Source organism: Maylandia zebra, linkage group LG7, assembly GCF_041146795.1.
Source record: "Maylandia zebra isolate NMK-2024a linkage group LG7, Mzebra_GT3a, whole genome shotgun sequence".
Classification (NCBI taxonomy): domain Eukaryota; kingdom Metazoa; phylum Chordata; class Actinopteri; order Cichliformes; family Cichlidae; genus Maylandia; species Maylandia zebra.
In genome coordinates, this window is record NC_135173.1 from 65,610,199 (window position 1) to 65,620,665 (window position 10,467).

The following is a 10,467-nucleotide window of genomic DNA, read 5'->3' on the forward strand; positions in this document are numbered from 1 at the left end:
AGACAGGCTAATCTGAACCTAGTGCTGGATTTGCAGACCACTTCAGGGTCTGTTGCATAGTTTTTCTTTCTACATACAATACAGGTTGAAAAGTGGGCTTCAACAGGAAGTTCACCGAGGGGGAAAATTACAGCACTAGATTGCAGCGAACTGAATTCTGTCATCTTACTCCTCCTGACTGAAGTATGTAGTCTAGCTATGGTGGCTGCTGTAGGACAAATAGCTTTGGCTGCCATCCATCTGTAGTGAGTGTCGGCTGCCAGTTTGCTGTTTACATCAACTGGTGTCTATTCACTCTGGAGGAGGCTGTAGAACGAGTGTGTGTAAGATCGGTCGATGAGTAAGAGAAGCTCTCTTCTGACCGATAACAGCGACACTGAGGTGAACTGTTGAGCTTACTCCTCTGTGGGTAAGCTCAGCCGGTGTTAGTGAAGTTGTGGAGTGGATCTAACATTGTTGGATGTGGACACTTGTAATTAGACATGAATGTTTTTTATTTTGCTTTTTTTTTTTTTTAAATAAACTCAGAAAATGACTGACTGCACCTTTTAAAGATGAAAGAAGCACTAAGAGAAGTACAGGCAGCAGCTGCAGTGGAAAACTAATTATTTAAACCTCTGTTTCACTTTGAAGCTGCTGAAGCCCACTTTGGTTGTTCTAAATATGTTGACACTGCCCCCTGGTGACAGTGCATAGCTACAACATGTAGCTGTAGCTTGGTGTGTAAGCTTTGGGTCAGATGAATTCACACCCATGCTGGCCACTAAACTCCACTCCATCTCCAGCTGTGGTTTTCCCCAAAAATGTATTTGGTGTAATTTGCTTAATTGAGCTTCACTGTTACTCAGCAGTTTATCCTAAGACAGATCTTTCTACTTCATTTTTTTTCTTTAATTAAAACTTTGAATTGGACACTTTCTGCTTTTCCTGCTTTACTTTTTTCTCATCTGCTGATCATACTGAATCTGACTGGTCGGGTGAACCTCTGTGACTTCCTGTCGTTGTCAGGGTGGATGTCGTGATCTGCCTCAGCACCACGGTGAGAAACGACACCCTGCAGGACGCCAAGGAGCAGCGAGTGTCTGTCAAGTGTCGTAAACAGCTGCGGGTGGAGGAGGTGGAGATGGTATGTTCTCTGACTCTCTGTCACAGTCGGGCAGTGTAACGTCCTCAGGTTTGCTGTTGGTTAGCGAGAAACCGCCCAGAAACATATGAAACAGCCCAACATGCTGTTAAAAGAAAATGATTTTAGAACCTTTATTTTTAGGCTAAGTATGTTTGGTTTTCTGTGAGTTTATAAAAGAGATTTAACCCGTGTTTGTAAAAACAGTTAAAATATATTTCTTTATCAGGACGCATGTGCAGATGGTTCTAGTTCACAGCAACAGCAGCTGCAGTTTTATAACACCTTTTTGTGCAGTTCACAGCACATCACACATGACTGACAAACCCAATAAGACACAAGAAAATGAACAAAAATGGATTAGAAGCAGTTAAAAAGAAATCAAATATAAAGTAATGCTTGGAAAAAGTGTTACGAAAAGAAAACGCTAATATATAATGATAGAAAACATGCAGCACAAAGACTTAAGAAGTCAAAATATTAAGATGGAATAACACTTGGATACCCTGATGTCAGTAGGTGCGTATTGAAATGTAAATAGAGTAAACTGAGATGAGCGGATCTAGTTTATGTTCCTTTCACTTTTCCAAACCTGGAGTAAAAAGTAGCAGCAAACGGCATCGTCTAAGGTTCCTCCTGGGAGCATCTGGTGTTTTTTCTCTTTTCTGGTGTGCTTTGTTGAAGCGAGCAGAGATCCTTCGTGTCTTTAAAGTTTTTATTTTGTGTCTGTTTCCTTTAAATTCTCCAAATCTACCTCAAACGTCTGCAGTCAGAGGACATCCGTCTGGAACCGGAGCTGTACGACTCCTGCAAGACCGACATCAACAGGCTGTGTCAGAACGTGGCCTTTGGGAATGCACAGGTCAACACACACACACACACACACACACACACACACACACACACACACACACACACACACACACACACTAGTTAATGAGTATGAAGGATCCTCCTGAGTTGAACCCAGAACGTTATTTTTGCCGTTCGCATCTCTTCTGATATAATTAAAAACAACCTGTAAACACTCTGTGGACCATGTTAGAACCAAACTTTAGCCGCCACCGCCACAGTGCAGACAAAAGTGTTTCCTTAACACTGAACGAATGAAGAAAGAGCCGGCAGCTTTAAAACCTAAAACAATTTTACTGCCAGTAGATTTTACCTGTAACTTTGTTGATAAATCCGTAAAATACAAAGTACGAATGTAAGGAGTTGAAGAAAATTTTTAAACAGTCTGAACTGTACAAAAAAGAATTTATTTATTCATTTATGTCTTTATTGGCTTCATCTCTGCAGGTTATCGAGTGTCTGAAGGAGAACAAGCGTAAGCTGAGTTCGCAATGCCACCAGAAGGTCTTCAAGCTGCAGGAGGTGGAGATGGTTGATTCTGAACTTGACTATCAGCTGATGAGAGTCTGCAAGAACATGATCAGAGTAAGCAAGAGAAGAAAAACAAGATCAGTTTCCTTCACTCTGAATTGTGGACATGAATCTTAGGATCAGGATTATTTCTTAGCGAGTAATTCAGACCATGTAGCAGCGTGTTAATGGCTAACCTTATGTTGTGGATGGATCATCTCAGACATTCTCTTGGCTGAAGTCTTTTCATCATCACAATCTTGTTTCTGGGTTATGATGGTGTTTGTCTCTGCCCATCGGGAACGCTTATCCTCCATCTTCTCTGTGCTGTTTTGTAATTTAACGAAGAATAAAACAGTTTTTCATCAAATGACCAGAAACATCACAGACTCGTTATCTTATCCTCTGGTGTCGGTGGCCCCTCAGAGGGTTTCTTTTGGTTAAATATGGGCCTGGGGGGGTGGGCGTTTCTTTAATTGTGGGTCCACGAGGGTTTGATGTTTGTTATTGTGATTGAGCCGAATGTAACGGGCTGTTTGATGTGTTCAGCGCTTCTGTACAGAGTCAGAGGGGAAGAACGTTCTTCAGTGTTTGAAGCAGAACAAGAACAGCGAGATGATGGATCCCAAATGCAAGCAGATGATAACCAAGCGACAGATCACCCAGAACACAGGTGCGCGCGCACACACACACACACACACACACACACACACACACACACACGAAATGGAAATGAAATGGAAAGATTAATTAGAATAAAGCAGCTCAAGTCTAAATAAGCCGAGGTGGGAGAACAGATGAAGTGTTGCTTGTTAGCATGAGATCAGATTTTCATCTGTTATGCGTTTGTTTCCAGACTACAGGCTGAACCCGGTGCTGAGGAAGGCCTGCAAAGCCGACATCCCGAAGTTCTGTGACTCCATCCTAAAAAAGGCCAAGGATGAAACCGAGCTGGAGGGTCAGGTCATCTCCTGCCTCAAACTTAAATACGCTGACCAGGTGAGAGCCACGGCTGACTTTACCAAACCACAGTGTTAGATTAGTTTCACACCTCACATCCAGGTTTTACTGGCTCTAGGGACGCTGCTTCACTGAGCAAAAACATTCAAACTGATTTTATTTCAACAAATATGAACCTGTAATTTATTTGTTTCATCTGTTAGGTGTTGATCATACACTTACAGCTAAGAATAGTTGGGTCGGGGGTTATTCTGCTCATTTCCAGATCTGTACTTTTATTCTTTGTCTCCAGTGAAGTAGCTTTAGTGCAGCTCCTCAGTTCATCCTCTGACTGAGACTAGCTGTTTAAGTCCCTCCCCCTTAAATCAGCTTTCTTCTTATTGGTTGCCCGTTGTAAACAGAAGGTTTGAACAACCTCTATACCTGTGACATTATTTCTGATATGTCCTCATTGTCTGGGATCATTAGGATCCCAGAGAAGACAAAAGACTCTGAGCTTTTGGCTGCTGAATAATTATTTGAAACTTCAGAAATGTTTAATTTGAGCAACCCCGGATCTGCAAGAGAGTGTTGCTCTCTATCCACACAACTTTTAATCAATCACAATAAGATGAGAAGCGTTGGTGAGTCCGCCTGTAGATGGTGAAGGAGTTATTTGTGGAATAAAAGTTTATTTTTGTGTGTGTGGCAGCGTTTGTCTCCTGACTGCGAGGATCAGATCCGGGTCATCCTGCAGGAGTCGGCGTTGGACTACAGACTGGACCCTCAGCTGCAGATCCAGTGTGCAGAAGAGGTTTGCTGCTCTCCACTTTCACTGTGACACACAGTTTATTCTTCCCATCACTCCATCCTAACTCAGGTGTTCATTTTGTGCCCGAGCACATGCGTCATAATTATTCTTATTGGGTAAATATTTAGGAATAAAAACGGCTGACATTCACTGTGATGTAGTCATGTCTCCAGCAGGAGGTGCCAGCTGCTTGGTAATAAATTACTGCACAGATATCAGCTGTACTTTTACGTTCTACTTGCTTCTGGGTTCTTTTGGATCATTTAGAGGGGGCAAACATGGATATGACCTTCCTGTGCACCTTTACATTTGAAGGCATGTATGCAAAAAGCAGCTAAATATGTTCATGAAAACAACACAAGTGCTAAAATTAAACAAAGAGTAAAAATATGAATGTCTTTCATGCACACGTGTTGCTCCTACGCTTCGTTCTGTCAGAAGATGTCGAACAAAAGATGACTGGATCGTGACTGAGGCAACAGATTTAAGAGAGAAATATCATCAGAGTTTAAAAATATGGATTATTGAAGCGCTGCTGAGAAGCCAGAATGTGACTCACAGTGAGCAGGCAGGAGCTCAGAGGGGCTCTGACAGCATTAATGGCTTTTTATTGATTATTGTGTGTTTGCAGATCTCCAGTCTGTGTACAGAGGAGGCAGCAGCTCAGGAGCAGACAGGACAGGTGGAGGAATGTCTGAAAATCAACCTGCTGAAGCTCAAGAAGGAAGGATGTAAGAAGGTAAAACGAGCTCACCGCTGCCTTCACTGACCACTCAGACAAACAGACCATCATTTGGATTTCAGTTTCAGCTGTAGACGCAAAGTAACAGTTTCTTTTATTATTTCATTTTCATTTACAAACTCTTATTCTTAGGATAGAAATCAAGCGTACCTCTTTGAGTTACAGTGATGTAACTGTGGCTATTTTCTGGCATCAATGTTTAAATGAATCTTTTATAAAGAAAAGGAGGAATCGCACTACAGAATCAACTCATGATCCTTTCTTTCTAGAAGCTTTTCTAACAACACATTTATGCTCCTCCTCTCCCGCTCCCTCCTCTCCCACGCTGACCCCGCAGGAGGTGTTGAACATGCTGAAGGAGAGTAAGGCGGACATCTATGTCGACCCCGTCCTTCACACGGCCTGCGCTCTGGACATCAAACACCACTGTGCTGCCATCCCACCCGGCAAAGGACGCCGTGAGTCAAACTCACTCAGAAGTCATGTGACTCAGACACGAAAAACAAACATCCCACTTTTTATTTCAACGACTGGCTGCTATTCAGCGGCCGTCAGAACAAAAGAAGGGCAAACTTTGCATTGCAGGAGTCAGCAAAATTAATGTTATTTATTTTTAATCAGGTAGAGAAAAGGTAGCAGAAACAAACTGCTTCTTCTGCATAATACACAGAAACTACAATCCATCCATCCAAATTCTGTTTGTCTTTCAGTTTATTTATATCTAATGGAAGTTTTGTGTCCCATCAGAAATGTCGTGCCTGATGGAAGCGCTGCAGGACAAACGTATCCGTCTGCAGCCCGAGTGCAAGAAGAGACTTCAGGATCGCATCGATATGTGGAGCTACGCTGCCAAGGTACACGCACCGAGCAGGGAAACACCTGTGACACACGTGCGCACATTTGAGGAGGGTGGAGGTCTGCAGGTGCTATCAATCAAGTTCAGCATAACAAGGACCGAGTTACATGATTTGGCTTCACTTAATCTATCGCAGGATCTTCCAAGAGTGGGAGTGCTATTTTCCAGAGCTCTGACTGGTGGTGATTTTGTATGTCTTGCTCTCTTATCGTCACATTACCTGCTCCAGAGTAAGTTAGGCCTGCAGCATAGGTTGCTATGTTAGTGGTCATTAAAACCAGCTTTAAACCTGCTTTAAACCTGAAAACACAAGATTAAACCTGAAGTTGTCGCCTTTGACCTTTTTGAGTCAGTTTTAAGAGACTTTTATTTTGAAATTGATTACTTTAATTCAACATGCTTTTACCTCATAATTGGGCGATTGAACACATTTTTATTTTTTATCGAAATATTTTTGAATAAGTAATTTGCACAAAAGTTTAAAGGTGCTTTTATTTTTCCTCTGAAATGACGCAGGCTTTTAATTCTTTCTCTCTGCCGTCCACCAGGTGGCGCCTGCTGAGGGACTTGGGGACTTGGCCATGCAGGTGATGACATCACCGTCCAAGAACTACATCCTGACTGTGATCTGTGCCGGTGTGGCGCTGCTCTTCATGATGGGGCTGTTCTGCGGCAGGTTCACCAAGCGAGTCACTCAGGAGCTCAAGGACAGGTAGACTCCGCCCCCCCCTCTGGGGTCAGGACATATTTAACGACCGCAACTGAAAAAGACCTCCTCGCCATTTCACCCCTGATGCTCCTGAAAGTCCGCCGCATCGTCTTTACTTTCCTCCTGCAAGCTTTTTCACCCTCTCTCACAGCTGGGGCCATCTACATGGGAATGACATTACCCACAATCCTAGCTGTCAGAGATTTTCACACATTCTTATCTGATATATCTGGAGGGTTTTTTTTGTTTGTTTTTTAACTCTTTCTCTTTTTGCTGTTGGTTTAAGGGGCAAGGATAGGGAGGGGAATTGGTAAGAATGTGGGGTCGGAGGTCAACGGTTATAAGTCAAGGTGAAAAAATGAAATGCGTAGGTGTAAATGTGTAGAATGCAGGGTGGGCAAATGCTCATGTGTAATAGAGCAGTTTAATGACTCCAGTATTTTATTGATAAGAGTGTGTGTTGCTGTGAAGGTATGTGTGTGTGAGCGCGAGTGTGTGTTGCTGTGAGGGTGTGTGTGAGATCCAAACTGTCTTTATGCCGCCAGATTGTTTTCTCCTTCTGCTTGAACAGGTTTTTGGAGTTTATTACACTTTTTTCCCCCCTTCTTTTTTTTGTGCTGATTCATATTAGATTTTATCGCCAAGGGACTGCCAAGTGGGCGGTGCCAGCCAGCCCTCGACCGAGCCACAGATAAAGAGGCGAGGGTGGGGCCACAGAGTTGCACCTCACACACTTTGGCCAACTCGCTACAACCGGAATCGCTTGTGGTTATTTTACTTGGGTTTTTTTGTTTGTTTTCTCCAGATGGAGAAACCTCATCAATCCGGTGTCTTATTTTCCCACAGCACAGCCTGTGTCATAAATGCACCGTGTGTGTCCACCTGCTGCTCCCATCATTGCCATCTCGGGTGGGATTTTTTTTTTTTCTTTTTTTTTTAAAACATCACTCTGCTCAGACTGGGATGGAAACCAGACGTTTTGATTGCCGCCCATCGCCGCGCAGAGTGGCTGTCGGTTTTGTGCTGGTTGGCACGAAAAAGCTGACAAGCAATGCAGGAAAAAAATAAAGACAAAAAAGAAACAATTCTAGATTACTATAGAGATGTGAACATTTTTGTGTAAAAATGATACTGGAATCATTGCACATCTTTCGTTCTTTTTTTTTTTTTTTTTTTTTTTAAATATCTATAAATATATATATATTGTTTTGTCATAGCCTTATTTATTTGTTTACTTTTTTTTTTTTTTTTTCATCTATTATTTGAATGTTCTCTGGTTGCCTTTTCTCCAGCGAGACTCCCTTCTTCCTGCAGGGGGGGTGGGAGGAGGGAGAGGAGAGGCAGGGCGTCGAACTCCTTGAGGAACTAGTGGATTTTCACGTGGGACAGTGCGGATTTTGAAATGCTGCATGCCTCCAGCTCCGTGTTTTTATTCTTGGGCTTGACCAGAGTCACTTTGCATGATTCCTGGTTCCAAATAATCTTTATTTGCTTCCTACTGGTTGACTGTTCCTCCTAAGAAAGAGGTCTGAGCAGCAGATGGGGGTAAGGCTTGTGTGCCTGAGATGACCGGATTAAGGATATCTTCTCTTTTTCTCTCTCTCATCATACAGATCCAGGATGTAGAGCAGCCTGAAGCCTGAGCTTTCCAGTTACTGTACATACACTGGCCTCGTTATTAGAAACATTGTAATTTTTTTTTTTTTTTTTTAATTTTAACATTAACATCCATCAGTTCAACAGAAGTTGTGTAGGTTCACCTGAGGCAGTGTCGAGCAGCAGAATGCAGTTCCGCCATTGTCAACTTGATGCCGACTCCAGCATGAGTCAGTGTTCAAGGTTACCGCAGAAATAAAAATGTTTAAAGCTTGTCACAAAAATCATTTTGATCTCTGTAGATGGTTTCTCCTTCATAGCTGCACTCTGGGTAAATTCATTCGTAGCTCACCTGGTCCAACTTTGTGAAGACTTAAAGTTGGGTGAGGGTGCTTTGAGGGTGTGCCGACACTGGCAACTAATTGGAATCACTGAGCTCTGGAACGTGTTTCGGGTGTCTTCTCCTTTGATGATGATGATGATGATGATGATAATGAATATGACTTTGACGTGCAGGTAATTCTTCTAACAAACCATCCAACAGGTCTCTGCTTTAGTAATCGTGGCATTGTCTTTATTTTTTTCGCTTGTTACTTGCCACTAATGACTCTGTTACTGTAAAGTTGTCTCAACAGCATTTAACAAAGCATGAGATATTGCCAGGTGCATACCAGTTTTTACCACGAGATGGGGCAACAAGGCAAGAGATTAAGAGCATGTTCTTAGTCTCTTAAGGGAAGGCAGAAATATTTCAGTACACCCCCTGGAAGAATTCTGCCCCCTGGTGGTGAAAGTGTTACAAATGTTACCTTTAACACTAACTGGCAGGTTATGCACACTCACACAGTTTACAACTCTCCCCTCTCGTCCAGATACGGTCACTCTGGCTCTGTAAAAGCATATACACAGACATATATAGTCTGTGGTTCTGTAGAGGAGGACTGATTGCTCGGAGGGCGTGTTTGCGACGCTCAGCCTGCAGGTCGATGCCCGAGGAGGCGTTCAGTCTCATATATAAACACGTGTGAGCAAACACTAAATCGAGGGCCTCTCCTCTCCCTGCGTGAGCTGATCACATGTACATGTGTATGATACTGAGTGACGATAACTTACTGTAAACTACATGTACCGTTCCCCTTCTAACTGTTGAAGCTTGGCGTGGTGAGCGCTGCCCTCTCTGCTTGTAAATGAGACGTTCTGCTTCATTGAAATGCCTTTTTTCCATCAGATTTTGTTTGTTTTTAAATCGAAGTGTGCCTAACCGCCGTCCCGCTGTACAGGACATCCCAGACGACCTGTTGCACCCAACAGAGGGTGACGTGTGGCGTATTTGACCGATCTTTTTGTAAAACTCTCTTGTTTGTTTGTTTGAATCCATTGAGCTCCTGATTGGTTTGGGGTTTTTTTTGTCCACTTTTTTTCTTTTGTTGTTGTTGTACAGATGAAAAATTGGACAGTTTGTTAATGATAATAATAAAGTCTGCAAGGTTTCTACTCCACTGTTTCTTTATTTCAAATCCGGCTCAACCAGAATTTACGCTGTGAAATGTAATATCTGTACATGTGGTAATACTTGAGCCCTGCACTAAATGTAGTGCTTTTTTTTTTTTGTGCATCTATATAAACTTTGAGGAAATGTTTGATTCCAAGTGGGACAGATGTTTGTTTCTACAGTGAGGTATTTGTGTGACATCTGGATGTAAATGAATAGGAGCCAGAGCGGGTGTCCATGTATATGGCATATGTATATGTGTCTGCTTTTATAATATGGAAAAATTGAGATTTGCTAAAAATGCACTTCGGTTGCTGAAGTGATATTTATGTGGCATCAATGAGTAAGTTTAAGATGCCTTCAGAACAGACCCTTACATTTAGGAAATAAGTTTCCTATTCTTTAGGTAATTATGGTAAAACTTTTCTTTGTTTTCACATCAGTTTGTGGGGCTTCAGCTCAGTTTTTTTGAAGCTTAAAAAAAAATCCCAATTTAATTTTGAAAGGTTAAAAGTTCTCATCTTAAGAAACCGCTGTGTCCAAAAATCTGCGTGTAGTGTTGGAAGAGACCAGCTCGAGCAAAGTGTGGATCGGGCTGTACTTGCATGTAGTTCCAATTTGTACCACAAGGTGGCCCAACTATTTAAACTAGTGTTTGTGTAACCAGGCACATCATTAAAAACACTTTATATACCACACTGCCTCGGAGACAAATCAAAGCCTCGTGAGACTAAAACTGTCCTCCGTGGTTGAAAGTTTGAGTTTGCAGTGGGCGATCACAAAAAATCAAAACCATGTGGTGGCGTCCTTCGTTGTCAGACTGCAGCTCTCAAGCAA

General features: G+C 42.4%; 1 protein-coding gene across 5 annotated transcripts in view; it reads left to right on the forward strand.

Annotated features, from left to right (window-relative positions):
- LOC101485134 (Golgi apparatus protein 1) overlaps positions 1-9,632 on the forward strand; it is a 36,692-nt gene extending 27,060 nt beyond the window's left edge. For 2 of the 5 annotated variants that reach the window (XM_004566163.3, XM_076886915.1), the window contains 11 exons: positions 1,009-1,126; positions 1,893-1,985; positions 2,423-2,560; positions 3,035-3,158; positions 3,342-3,484; positions 4,137-4,238; positions 4,867-4,974; positions 5,315-5,435; positions 5,725-5,831; positions 6,382-6,545; positions 7,174-9,632. In XM_004566163.3, the coding sequence (XP_004566220.1) occupies positions 1,009-1,126; positions 1,893-1,985; positions 2,423-2,560; positions 3,035-3,158; positions 3,342-3,484; positions 4,137-4,238; positions 4,867-4,974; positions 5,315-5,435; positions 5,725-5,831; positions 6,382-6,545; positions 7,174-7,237 (1,282 nt within the window). In that variant the 3' untranslated portion in view covers positions 7,238-9,632. Of the gene's footprint in view, positions 1-1,008; positions 1,127-1,892; positions 1,986-2,422; positions 2,561-3,034; positions 3,159-3,341; positions 3,485-4,136; positions 4,239-4,866; positions 4,975-5,314; positions 5,436-5,724; positions 5,832-6,381 lie in introns of all 5 variants that reach the window. The other 3 variants (XM_004566164.3, XM_024803380.2, XM_076886916.1) reach the window with 3 other exon arrangements.
- Positions 9,633-10,467: the final 835 nt, after the last annotated feature.